Source organism: Pteropus medius, unplaced genomic scaffold (genome assembly GCF_902729225.1).
Source record: "Pteropus medius unplaced genomic scaffold, Ma_sr-lr_union100, whole genome shotgun sequence".
Taxonomy (NCBI): Eukaryota; Metazoa; Chordata; class Mammalia; order Chiroptera; family Pteropodidae; genus Pteropus; species Pteropus medius.
In genome coordinates, this window is record NW_024344378.1 from 32,760,651 (window position 1) to 32,775,698 (window position 15,048).

The 15,048-nt window shown below is 31.8% G+C and overlaps 1 protein-coding gene across 2 annotated transcripts in view; it reads right to left on the minus strand.

Moving 5' to 3' along the window:
• Positions 1 to 15,048, minus strand: part of PCDH15 (protocadherin related 15) — a 730,119-nt gene that overhangs the window by 355,436 nt on the left and 359,635 nt on the right. For both annotated transcript variants that reach the window (XM_039871826.1, XM_039871827.1), the window contains exons 7-8: positions 11,514 to 11,624; positions 231 to 401 (exon numbers count right to left, since the gene is read on the minus strand). In XM_039871826.1, coding sequence (XP_039727760.1) covers positions 231 to 401; positions 11,514 to 11,624 — 282 coding nt within the window. The remainder of the gene's footprint in view (positions 1 to 230; positions 402 to 11,513; positions 11,625 to 15,048) is intronic.

Genomic DNA, 15,048 nt, shown 5'->3' on the forward strand with positions numbered 1-15,048 from the left:
AATGGGTTGTTGCTTCATGATATTCTTTCTACTTTGTAAATGATATAATTATGCAATGTGACCCAAAATTTAACCATAGTATACAAAATTGGATTTGGACATAAATATTTTTCAACACCCATATAGTAAAGTTTGATATTCTCATCTAGTATGTCTACAAAACACTTGAACAGAATCTCACTGGGGTTAAAGGGGTGTAAGTGAAGGGAAAAAGATGAGAGCATATTTACCGGAGTTCTCAGCTCAGGTATGGCAGCTTGATAGGTGAGTGGGCGACAATCACGAGTGTTTGGCACGAGGACACAAGGAAGAAACATTGGACCCAAGTCATCTCCATCCAGAACATCTACTGTAAGTGTGGTAGTTGTGGTTCGTCGTTCATTCAGATTTTGTGCACGGTCCTATGAGAGAAGAAAAATCAAAACAAAACAAACAAACAAAACAACAAGATGGATTTAATGTTCCCTTTAGTTTGACTAAATTCTAGACAAATTTTTTTCTGGCTGTAGACAACTGACCTCTTTTTTCTTAAAGCATTTATTTTAGAAAACTTGAAATTGTAAAATTTTCTTTGCCCATTTGAGATGTCAATCTTCTCCCACCTCAATCTTTTTAATTAAAGTATAGTTGATATATGGTATTGTATTAGTCTCAGTGTTCAACATAATGACTCCACATGTACATACATACCTTATAATCACAATAAGTATAGTAATCATCTGTCACAGTATATTTATTATGATATTATTATAGAAGTGCCTCAAAAATTAAAACTAGAACTACTACACAAACCAGCAGTTCCACTTCTAGATATTTATCCAAAGAAAATGAAAACACTTACTTGAAGACATGTATGCATCCCCATATTCATCCCAGTTCAAACTTTTGCCAGTTTTACAACCCAGGACTCTTTCTCAAGAACCTGAGAATCGTCTCTTTGAAACATAATCATCCAGGAAGATAGAGCTCCTATTTTTCAGTTGATGTGAGAGAGTAGGAGCCTAATTTCCATAGGAGGCCTTCTTCAAATTGTGAAACTATCTCTCATCATAAAGATACAAGTTGACTTTTCCTTTGAAAGGGCCAATTAGCACACAAGATGGTCCTCCATTCTTCTACCACTCCCTCAACCCAGTCTGTTTTTTATGTGCTTCAAGCAATTTAAGTTAATTAGTTAAATTTTGGTTATTAAAAAAAAAAAAAAACCCTCAGAAAAGAAAAATGAAGAGCAGGATACAGAAAAGGAAAAAATAGAAAACCCATAAGGTCTGCTGTGCTCCCATTAGAAAAATGTTTTTGTATGCCTCACGTAAGTTTTTCTATTATAAAGTGTTTTGATAGCATTACTTGTCTCCCTGTAGTCAGCTGACATCACTAATATAATCTAGTTTTCTAAATGAGTTTCTAAATGAGAATTGTTTTATTTTGTTTCTTCATTCTTTGGGACTCTATAAAGCTATAATTGCTGAGATAAGTGTCCTTGTAGCAGTAGGGGAACTTATGTTTCAACTTTTTCTTTTTTTCACTAGGTAATATATTCCCAAGAGAACAGTGGATTTTTTGTTTTGTATTTAGTTTTACATTTTTATTGAGATATAACTGACATATGGCATTGTATAAACTTAAGGTGTATAGTATAATGATTTGACTTATAGATATTGTGAAATGATTACCACAAAAAGTTTAGTTAATATACATTATCTCATATAGATATCCCCCCCAAAGTTTTTTCCTTGTGATGAGAAATCTCACCCCAGCTTTAAAAACTCTCTAGCCCTTCTATTCAGTTGAGTTCAGTTCTGACTGCATTCTAGTCTCCTTCCTGTTGTAATAGCTTTGGATAAAGTGCTCTTTACCCATTTAACTTTGTCAAGTGCAATTTTTGCTTTCATAATACATTGTTATTAGCCAAAACCCATACTTCATTAAGCTTTTTCTAGTTTTTATCTGATGTCTGTTTTCTATTCCAGGATCCCCATCCAGGATGGATTCTATTTTACACTTAGTCATCATGTCTTGTTAGGCTCCTTTTGGCTCTGACAATTTCTTAGACTTCCTTTGTTTTTAACTACCATGAAAATTTTGAGTACTGATCAAGTATTTTGTAGAACATCCCTCAATAGGGGCTTCGTATGATTTTTTTTTTTTCAAAATTGGACTGGGATTATGCAATTTGGGGTTGGTGAGGAAGATCATGGAGATAAAGATTCATTTTATCACATTATATCAAAAGTATATATTATTAATATGACTATATTTTATGTCAACCTTGATCACCTGGCTGAGATTGTGTCCATTAGATTTCTCCATTGCAAAGTTACTCTTTCTTTTCCCCCTCTCCATTTTTTTGGAAAGAAATCACTATGAGCAGCTCACCTTAAGGACTAAGAATGATTTCATTAGAAATTTATAGATTTTATTTATCTAAAGAGTGTTTGTCATGAAGACACAAGGAAGAAACACAGATCCATTCATCTCCATTCAGAACATTTACTATGAAATTGTTAGAGGCACTTTGTTATTCATTATGGTGGAATCTAGAAGTGTTTTTACTTTCATAGTATTGTTATCTTAAAGAATTATTTATTTTTCTTTTTCTTTAAAATTCTATTCTGTACAATTCAGCTCCAAAAACTAATTACTCTTATATGCATGCTTACAGCAGCACTAGTCACAACAGCTAAAAATTGGGCACAATTAAAACATCTATCAATAAATGAATGGATAGACAAATTTTAGTGTGTGTGTAATATATATGCAATAACAGCCACAGAAAGAAATGAAGTACTGACATCATCAGCTTGTTCTCTATATCTATGGGTCTGTTTCTGTTGTTTTGTATATTCATTTGTTTTTTTTTGTTTTTTTTTTAGAGTCCACTTATAAGTGAAATCATATGGTATTTTTCTTTGTCTGACTTATTTCACTTAGCATAATTACTCTCTGGGTCCATCCATGTTGTCCCAAATGAAAAACTTTCATAACTTGTTATTGTTGAATAATATTACATTGTGTGTGTGTATATAATCACATCTTTATCCATTAATCTATCAATGAACACCCAGGTTACTTCTATAGCTTGGCTATTGTAAGGAATGCTTCAATGAACATAGGGGTACAAATATCTTTTTAATTAATTTAATTTTCTTCAGATAAATACCCAGAAGTGGGATTGCTACATTATATGAAAGCTCTGTTTTTCATTTTTCGAGGAGTCATCATACTGTTTTCCATAGTGTCAGCACCAATTTACAATCCCACCATGAGTGTATGAGGGTACTTTTTTTCTGTACATGTTAGAAAGCACTTGTTATATATTGACTTATTAATGACAACCATTCTGACTGGTGGGAAGTGATATCTCACCATGGTTTTGATAGGCATTTCCCTGATGATTCATGATTATCTTTTCATATGTCTATTGATCATCTGTATGTCCTACTTGGAGAAATGTCTATTCAGGTCCTCTTCCCATTTTTTTATTGAATTATTGTGTTTTTTTTTGGGGGGGGGGTTAAGTTGTATGATTTCCTTATATATTTTGGATATTAACCACTTAACAGATGTATAGTTTGCAAATATCTTCTCCCATTCAGTAGGTTGTCTTTTCATTTTGTTGATTTTTTCCTTTACTCTGCAAAATGTTTTTAGTTTGATGTAGTCTCATTTATTTTTTTAAATTATACTTTAAATATATGAGTTGTGAGTATATATAGGAAAAATAATTTAACATAAATTTATGGGTTTATTTTAAATTTTAGAAAACCCAAAGGGCTCATCAAAACTACCATTTTATTTTTAAAAAGTTTTTTAAACTATTGTTTTAAAATTATGGTTGCTTACGATGAATTTTTAAAGACATTGAATCAATTTAATTTTAAGAAAAATATTAAATAAGTAAAATTTTTATATGATCTTGGATGACAAAACAATTTTAACATCCCAGAAGCAGTATCTTCACACATGCATGCTACTCAGCCTTACACCTTACATATCAGTGTTTTCTATCCTGATTCTTCCATTCAGTCTTGTCAGCAACAAATCTCTCACTATCTTTTGCTCTTTGGGTCATGTCACTGTTTCATAAAATGATTACAAGTGCATAATAGAGAGTGTACATTTACCGACATAATGTAGGCTTTTATCTCATACTAGGAAAATATATCACTTAAAAATGTTGATCTATAGAATGTGAATTTTTAAGTTAAAAAAAAAAAAAAAACAGAGCAGAAGGAAAACTAATTTTCCCTCTACCTAAGTTCTTAGCTGAGACTCCCCAGTATTAAAAGACAGTTTAACAATAGAAAAACAACCAGAAGGTATAATAACATGTATGCCTCCTATACATATGGCAGATGCCCAGGAAAACTGGGTAACTCCCTGAAATGGACCAAATCACCACCTGAAACACCATTTCCAGTTAAAGACAAAAGGAGATGTTTCGAGGGAGAGAGCTCGGTTTTCAGGCGAAGCCTAGTAAATGAGTATGGTTGTTATTCAAATTTAAGTCCCTATTTCTCCATTGATGAGTTTCTACAGATTTAAAAATTTTCCAAATACAGACAGAGAGACACCCTTACAAATGAAGCTTTCCCTTTTAAATGTAAATTGATCTTACAAAAGGGTAACTTCTAATTGGTTTTCAAAACTTCCCTCCTGTCTGCTGTTTTTGTTTTTTGATAATCAGCCTAAAATAATACTTATGCCAAAGAGGCATATTTTGGAGTGACAAAGTCTGCTCACCTTCTCTACTATTAGCAGAGGTATAGCAATGAAAACTACCAACAAGGTTTCTACATATGTAGAGATTCCCCACAACTTGTCAACAAAATTATTACATAAAGAGAGCTATGAAAATAGGTCTCATGTGCACTTCTAATCTGAAAGTCCATGGAAGATGTTGTTAATCCATGATGGTCTTCTAGTTCAAATCAAATCCAATCTTAAAAATTTAAAAATTGTCTAAAGTAAAGTCCCTGGCAACCGAAGGAAAAAACAAAATGAAAAAAACCTTTTGCTCTTTCTAGTAAAATGCTACCACTCAAGACTGTTCTGGATAAAAGAAATAACATTATAAATTAAGAGTGGTATAAATAAAACATTATTTACATAAATATTTTATGTGATTTCATTAGTTTACATTTTTTTCATTGCTATATGAAAATCTAAACCATATTAAAAACTACCAAAAATTTCCTTCCTTCTTCTCTCCATTTTCTTTCATTTGCCTTTTCTTTTCTATTTAAAATAATGATAATGTTTTAAAAATGTAAACACTTAAATAAAAGATATTTTATTAATTCAGGAAATTTGACTGACAAGCAAGAATATATCTCTTTTTAAAGTTATCCAAGTTTGTTTAATTTGTGTTTTCTCGATGTGCATTGTTATTTCAGATATCATTTAGACATTTGCTAATGTTAAATATTTAATTACATGAAAACTTTACTTAGCTTCCATAACAATTTTGAGTACAGCTGTGCAAAGAATTGTAGGTAATATAAGAAATAATCCAGCATAAAAAAATGACATGCAGGAATTCAAAAGCATATACCTATGTTCAACACAGATTCAAGAAAGCCTTAAGAATATTCAACAAAGTGTGGGATTTGACCTAACTGGAGAATTCGGTTAATGCCTCACGGGGAAGTGGTATTTGCCTGGTCCCTGATCCTTTAGCATCTTTATTGAAATCCTCCAATCCTCTGGTGCCATATGATGGCAACACAACGTACAAACCTTCAGAATTCTATTATGATGTAATGTCTAGAGTATCAAATTTACATATCGCTGTTGAATAAATTATTTACTACATAAGTAGAATTTTTCATCAATACATTACAAGAGAGGACTTTTTCTAAAAGAGATATGTGTCTAGTAGAAATTCAAAGAAAGTTACTTTTATGAATAGCTCAGAGATAACTAACTCATTGTCACAATCCACTCTTTAAACAAAGCACATTTTTAAGAAACTGCAGATATTTCAACTGTGATCATGTAAAGGCAATAAAACACTTCTGTCAGATGATAAGTAAGATTTCAATTCCTTTGTCTCAACTAAAAGATTTCTTGCTGTGAAATAGTTTAATTGCCCACTAGTCTTTGATCAAACTAGAGACAAATGTTAGTTTCTAATTCAATCAGTACTTGCTCTATATTTAAAGTGTATTAAGGTAAATATTGATTGTATGGAATGAGGCCACGAAAAATGTGGACACTAATGAATACTATAAAATTATATAAGCCCAGTTTTAAAATGAGTATGAGACAAACATGTCAATATTCTGATTTATTTTTGAGGCAATGGCATAGGAGACTTGGAATAAAGAGACTAACTCTTACATACTTAGTATTCCAGTAGTTTATAATTTAATAAAATGACTAGAAGTACCTACCAAAATCACTCATAGATATATTAAAGACGTGTTCATTACTTTATCAAGTATTTGTAGTAGAGAAATATATATACATATACACACACATATCTTTATTAAACATAATTAGAGTTGCCCTAAGTCTTTTGACCCTAACTCAGTTACCTAAGTCTTCGGAGGTGTTTGTCTTGCATCTGTTCACCAGTGATAGATAGAGGAGATATCACTGACTAAAATGTTAAAATTTAGCCTAGCAATTTGATTTTTTTTTTCAATTTCTATATTCAAAGAAGAAAACAGAAGCACAAGATTGGCTTGGTCTAAATCACTTTAGAAGTGCATTCTTTTTTTTGTTTGTTTAGAAAGTTTTTTGGATTAAAACGTTTACCTATTTTCTTAATTTTTATGCATACTATCAGACAGGATAGTATCATGTTTTATATCTCTATATGCTTACATAGCTTCATTACTTGAACATTTTATAAATGTTTGTTAAACCATTGACCACCATCCTCCTATTTCAGTGCCACTGCCCGGAATATGCTCGAGAAACTTCAGAGCTAGAAACGATGGGTGTAATAATATCACTTATTCCATATATCAGTAGGAAGTAGACAGTCAAGTGGAGGTTAGTTTTGAAAAGCTGTTTACATAGGTTGAATCTAAAAATATAGAAAGTGATTTTCATATCCAAACCTATATGACTGCAACATTTTAAAGGAGAGCAGAATATGCCACCCCAACATATGCAACTTTGGCATATTGATTATTTTGAATTAACATTACTTAAGAAACAGCCAATGCAAGAAGGACACTCTGACCTTCCTTTGTCACCCTGAAACAGGAAATATATCTTCCATGTGAAAAGTACCCTACCTGTATCGGGAGAGTAGAAGGTATTCTTAACACCAGAAATAGGGAATTTAGGGCCAAGAAGGCTATAAACAAATGTTACTTCTTCACTAATTTACTATAAGCAAAGCCAAGCCAAAGCTGAGTAATATTCAGTATTTATCATCAGACCTTTGGCCTCTTAAATACCATCTACTATAAAGTCAAAATTGGTTGCTAACATTTCAAATCGCCTTATAACTCTAAGAGAATATCTAGGTTTTCTATGTGCATGGTTTACATTATACTTTGCTTTACATCCTATCAATAAAATAATAAAGAAGAATATAAAAGAATAATTACGATGATATTTTAGATATATAATATCATTATCCTATATAAACATAAAGATTAAATTATATAGATATTGATACATGCAAAGTAGTAAATGTTTGACAACCAGCTCCCTGAGACAAGAAGCTCTGATTTGTAGCATTTGTCATTTTCCATAATGTAAATTCTCCCACCATAGCCACAAATGTGAAGTCACTGAACAAAGAGTTGGAAAGAGACATCTACAATCAACCCTCAAGCAAGTATGATACAGTTTTCCGTCTCCATTAACCCATTGGCTTAAGTAAATTATATATCTAAAATGTAGAGATGATGAACATTCTTCTTTATAATTTGTGGGAATGTGATATGTTGCAACATTTTAGAAAATAATATGGCATTATCTACTAAGATTTAAAGTATATAAATATATACATATATAATTTTTCTCATAGTAATTTCATTTTTAATTATATACTTTAAACAATAAAATACTGGTACTTAAATGGTTTATATAATACTGTAATGATATCAGAATATATTACAAGTATTAGTCTAAGTATTTTTTTGTTTGCTAACTTGCTAATTCTCATGAGAATCCTATGTAGTAAGTTTTATTAATATCCTAATTTTACTAGTTAGGAAACTGACATACAGAGTATTCCCAAAGTCAGACAACTAGTAAATGGCAGAACTGAGATTTTAATCCACTCAACATGGTTCTAGAGTGCATGCTTTTACCACTGTATACTGTACTCACTGTCTTTCATGAGAGTCATGAAGGCAGCTATCAATTCTATGTCAAAACCCCAAATCAAACAAAACTTAAGCATATTTGAATAAATTGTGATGCATTCTAATTTCAGTATATTCTACAACATTAGAAAATATATAATTCTAAAAACTTTTAAAACACCAATATTTATAATCTCCTTTCACATTTTATGCTGTATGATTTAAACTACATAAAAATAATTTTTACAGATAAATTCAAATCTTTTAACCTTTCACCCATTCCATTCCTTTTTTTCAATGACTCATGTATATCTTTCTATTTCATAATTTTATCCCTGACATGGTAAAAACTTATCGCTCTCTCCCTAGTTATAAGTAGTCTAACAAATTGAATACAAATTGTTCCAGATATCTTTCTAAATATTTAAAATTAGAGAGTAATTTGGATTTTCATCAGCTTTCATTTTTTTAAAAAAATAGCTCATTTTAAATAGCACAATAAAAGTTAGTTTTCAAATATATTCCATAGCAATCTTTTTATAAATTTTATTAGATTCTGAGTCAAACATGAGAAATTGTATCTTTCGTTTGCATTTTCACTTACATAGAAAGTTAAAAAATATGTATATTTCACTGTTTTGAAGCATTCTGAGAGTCCTCCTTTTATAGATTTTACTTCTGATATCTACAATTTTTACTCTAGTCCCTTCCATTGGACATCAAGACAGCCCACATTGAATTGAAAACAAAACAAAACAAATAAACAAAAAACTTAAGAATTTTCAATAAAAGTTTAGAAATTTGGCTTCAAAAATTAGATTTCTATTAATATCCAACCATACACATATACATATATCCATATACATCTCCTTTCTGGCGAGATATCTCTAAGAACAGGAAAAAAATGGCCATTTAGTGACATCTTGTTGCATACATAACAATTCTCCCTGTTAAAAAAAAAATAAAAACAAAAACCACAGGCCCAAAATGGTATCGTTTGTACTAAAGCCCATGATATCAAACCTGGGTTTAATATTTGACTTAATTGCAGTTTTAACCTTCACCAGAAAAGTAATCTTAATCAATCAGTCTGGATTTGTGTGGTCAAACACTGTCACAAGAACCCTCTCCATTCCCCAAAGGAAGAAGAGGCAATTTGTATGATAAAACCCTAGGCTTTCTCTTCCTCCAGGAAAGATGATGTCCTGGCCTAAAAATAATCCTTTATTTTCTTTTTCTAGTAGCTCATCTGTTCTTCCTTTTTCCCTATAAAAACCTTCCATTTTATACAGTCCATCCAAGCACTGTTTTACTTGCTGGTCATGAAGCTGATAGATTCATGAATTGCTCAATAAAGCCAATTAGATCTCCAAATTTATTTGGTTGAATTTTGTTTCTTGACACACCTTTCTTGACATCTCTATCTTCAGGATACAGCCCAAGGCCCCAAGAGGATGCTTGATCCATGGACAGTATCAAACCCTATATACACGATGTTTTTTTCCTCTATATACATATCAATGATAAAGTTTAATTTATAAATTAGGCACAGTAAAGGATCAACAATACTTAATAATGAAATAGAATAATTATATCAATATATTACAGTAAAAGTTATATGAATGACTGGGGGCATTAAGTAAAATAGAAATTACTTGAACATAGTATTGCAATGCCACAACAATGAGATGGCTACTAAGTGACTAAGGAAGGTATAATGTACATCATAAATATACTGGACAAAGGGACAATTCACTTACTGGGTGGGATAGAGCAGGACAGCTCAAGATTTCATCACACTACTCAGAATGGTGCATAATTTAAATCTATACATTGTTTATTGAATTGTTTATTTCTGGAAATTTTTATTTAATATTTTCAGACAGCAGTTGACCGAGGGTAACTAAAACCTCAGAAAAAGAAACCACTGAAAAGGGGGGCCCACTGTTAACTTGTTCAGAATAGCTGATAAAGTATATTTCTCTTTTGCCACTCTGCTATCTTTCTGTTCTGCTATATGAGCAAGATTACAATGCACAGGAGTTGTTAAAGACACAGGCTAGCTTCAGAGTTGAACTAACATTTCGGAACATAGCCCTGCCACTTGCTATGGGACTTTTTCAATGTTAGAAGCTATCTGTGGTCAGCTATGTTACTTTTTTTCATAAAATGTCAACCTTATTCTTCTCCTTACCAAAATTTTTTTTTCCAGTTATCAATGTGCCCAGCCCCAGGAGATGAACCATATGTGCCATCATTTAGAGATGATTATCTCATTCCCTTTTACCACATCCAGACTTCTTCAACTTTCCTTTATGCTATGCTGACTCATATGATCCAGTTGTATAAGTGGAAGCTGGGTGGAAAAGGACACTGGAAGAGTTTCCTCTCAGAAAAAAATGAGACAGAAAATATATGAAAAAGTCCTACTTTTACTATTCTTTCCACCTGCTTACCCTCAGATTTGAAATGTAGTTGTGTTGCTTATGGTTATGGTGTTCTCTAGCACAAGGCAGATAAGCATTGGAAAAATAACCACATTTCAAGGGAAGGGCAGAGTTTAAGGACAGAAGGAATCCAAACACTTGGTGACATAATGAGTTTTCAAACTAACCTTTGAATCTAGAAATTTTATTAAAATCATAATAACAAAAACTGTAAGTGTTATATAAGCAACTATTTTTCAGGTTTTCTGTTACTACTGTCTAAATATCATGGTTACGGTCATGGTAGCTAATATTTAGTGAACAACTATTCAATAATGATAGCTATAAGGGAAAAATTACCAAGTCAGCAGTTCTCTACTTTTAGTGTACTTTAGAAGTCTCTGGGGAGCTAACAAAAATGCAAATATTCTACTTCTACTCTCTGAATTTTTTTTTTCAGAGAGTCTAAGGTTGGGTCCAGGAATCTGCATTTTTAATAAGTTCCCAAAGTGATTCAGCTGTAGTTGTTAGGTGGGCGATGCTTTGAGGAATACTTCAGTTTGAGCTAAAAAGAAATTATTGAAGAATGGGTGCAAGTAATTCAGAGAGTGAAGTTTACAATGAGTGAAAACAATCTTCTCAAATTATTCCATCCCATTCCCCATGCAGAAGAAGAAAATATACAAACTATACTGAAGGCAGGGCTACCCTTTTGAGGCTGCAAATTACACAGAGCTCTCTAAGAGTACTTACATATTGTGAACAAGCTCTTCATAAATTCATGGGACAAAAGTAAGAGAGACTGAATACTCACATTAGCTTGGATAATGACAAAGTAGCGAGTCTTGTCTTCATAGTTGAGCCTTTTCCTTAACACTACGTTTCCAGTCAACATGAGGGGAATTTCAAAGGTGTTGTTGGATGTCTGCCAATAGTAAAGATACAGATTTGAGATCATTTGAATATAAGATGAATTAGAGAGTCTGGTATTGTAGTTTAGTCCTCTTGAAAATAACAGATAGCATACTTATCTGAAAATAGAATGTGAGTATATACTTCAAATTTAATATTCTTTTTTTTTTTTAATTGTGTGTTAGTTTCAGGCATACAGTACATTGATTGGTTGGACATTTATATGGTATGAAGTGACCCTCCCCCTAATTACTCTAGCACCCATGTAGCTCTACCCATAGCCATTACAATACTACTGACTATATTTACTTGTTAAAACTTTTCCTTTTGATTAATGGATTTCACCGGAGACCTTTGATAATGATAAGTAGAAAACTTTTTTCTTGTGATAGTTTTTTGTATATTATTAGGTTATACATCAACAGCCATGGGATACTGCTAAATAAAAGTTCAGGTATCTGAAGATCTCCCTGTTACTGTGTTATCTTTTCATCATTTGTTCTATCACCAACCATGGTAATTCCACTCTTTTAGCAGTGATTGTTTGGGGGATGTATATGAAACCTAATTTCTGGTAACATGAAGAATTTTTCTTAATAGTAAAGATAAAGAGAAAAGAAGAAAAATATTCCCTTTTCTATATATTGATGTTGCTGTATTAATATAAAACCCAAATCTTTGGCAGTCATTTTGGGATTATTGCTAGAGTTAATCTAGAAGTAAATAATATGCTGAGGATGGCGGATCGAAAAATTCAAAGAGCCTGGATCTTCTTTCTAAGTTACTGAACAAATCCTGATACCACCCTATCTCTGATCAATCTATTATGAGATAATAAATGACTCTGTTGGCTGAGCCACTTTTAGTTTTTGTATGTTTTTTTTGTGTGTGTGTGTGGCTAAAAGCACTTTGATACATGATTATTTCTTGTCTATGTGTCTTCATCTTGTAGTCTACTGTCTATCCGCATAGGCCATAACTGTTCACACCTGACATTTGCTCTTGTTACCTCCTATCTAAATGTCTTATTCCTCATATCTCTGAGTAGCAAATCTTACAAATCTTATTCAGTGAAACCTTCACTGTCATCCAATTTAGGATTAAGTTTTTGATCTGGTATTATGTTATTTTTTCTAAACATCTGGTATTTATGTATTTTCTGTTTTCTCTCACAAATTTCTCAGTAATCTCCATTTATGATATAGAGATAATTATCTTTATGTCTCTAACAAAGTAACTTAATAGATATTTATGATCTTGTTTTAGTTGATAATTTTCAATAGATATACACAGAATTATTATAAATGGTATAGTTAGTAATTAGATTTTATCATTTTTAAGAGTCCTTTTTAACTGAATTTAATTTTTATTAGCTAAGTCTATCTTTTCTAGATATCTGAGATTTTCATTTTGCTAGATGTTTCATAAAATGCTTGCATTGCAAGAAACATTGCAATGCATAATATCTTTATAATCGATGTTGCTTTTGTATTAGATTAGAATGCCTTGTATTAAAATAACTAATTTTTTAATTAAGTGTCAAGTGTTTATTCTATGTCAAAAACTAAAAAATAATAATCATAAGATTTAGAAGCACATGTGGATATATCTCTAGGGTACTTTTTATTTTTCTTCTAGGAAAAAGAATATTGGATTCGATCAACTTGAAGTAAATGTCCTGCTCTAATATTTCTTCAGTTTTATCTAAGGAGAAAAAAAGAGCAAAATTTAGCAAAAAAATAATATATTTTTAATACTATATGATAAGGCCAAAAAGAATGTGACAAGGATTCTCAAAGTTTAAAGTATACGAGGATCACAGAAATGTCTCATTTAGATTGCAAATTCCCAGCATCTTTCCCCAAATTCAAGAACTTCTCAGAAGCCAACATTCCTAAGAAATCTCTCAGATGGTTCTGATGCAGATAGCTCAGGTTTTACTTTGAGAAACATTTGATTATGAAATGAAGAGGACTAAGTTAAGCATATTAAGAATTTTGGCATTTGCTTATAAACTCAACTCAACAATAAGCTGCTAAAATATATTTGTAAGATGGATGATTATTATTATTATTTTAATTTAGATGCTAGATATGTTAGGTTAACCAATTGACTTGATGTCAGGTGCTGATGCTCTAAGTACAAAGTCAAGGTATAAATATAACTCACTGAGTCTGTAAATGTTTTGGTGGGAAATGGTGGGAATTTAGGTAACAAAGACCTCTCTCTGTGTCTCTCAGAGGCTGTAATTTTTCTTATTATTTTTATACATTGTTTTGAAATCCCTCTCTGTCTCTGCCTCTCTCTCTCTCTCTCTCAACCCCTTCAGGCTTTCCCCATTTGTTCACCTTCAATGTTACTGTGACTTTATTTCTTAGTTCCAAGAAACAGCACCAACTCTGTGTCCTAATCAGTCTATATTCAGTCCTAAGCTTGTTGCTGATTAAATCTGGCCACTGTGCCATTAGCTTCTGATCCATCTATAGGTTGGTTGCTATTAGTTGCGTGACTTCCCTAACCTAATTACTTGAAATGAAAAGTGGTGGATTAAGTAAATTATGCAGCTCTTGTCCACTCAAAAATGACTGGAATTTGGGCAGCAACATTAATTTGCTCTTAGTAGAATACCAACATTCTGGTCATTGTTTCTCTGTTTCAAACAGATGTACCCTCCCCGCTACATACATAGACACAAACATATAAATGCATATCTATGGATACATTAAAGATGGGAGTGCAGTTCATTTCACCTTGTTTTAACCAATTTCCTAGGAAATTGTATTTAGAAATTTCTGGTTGGCTTCAGAGACATGTATGCTGTAAAGTTAAAATATCAGAGACTTGTGGTGAAAAGACCTGGGTTCAAAGTTTTACACAAAGAAGGACTTTAGACAATGACTTAGCCCAAAATATTTTAATAAGATCTGAAATTTGGACTTTGACTTGTATGTAAAATTACTTCACGGTAATGATTTGTTTTTAAAAAAATCTTTGTATTTAAATTGTGGTTTTAACTTCCTCACTCGGGAAATTCAAATGTGTTACATGCTTACATATTACTAAAGAAATTATGGCTCTTTTTTTCTCAATTGTCTCAAAGCTATAAGGAGTCAAACTTATTATAAAAGAACAATCTAATTTGGAGGGGATTTTAAAAGATGTCACCACACATTGAAACACCATTCTAATACCTCCAAGAAAGAACCTGCCCATACATACTGCTTAAATGTCCTCAGTCTTTTCTGAGTGGCAATGGTAGTTAATAGAAATGCCGTGCTGCTGACTTAGCCCACAGGAGACTGCTATGTCCACTCTAGGTCAAAACACTTAAAATGCTAATAAACATCACTTCAGTCTAGCATTAAAAATGTTAGATAAGAAAAGTGATATGATAATCTGTTATTTGAATAGTTTATCAGTCTGACTTAACAATGAGA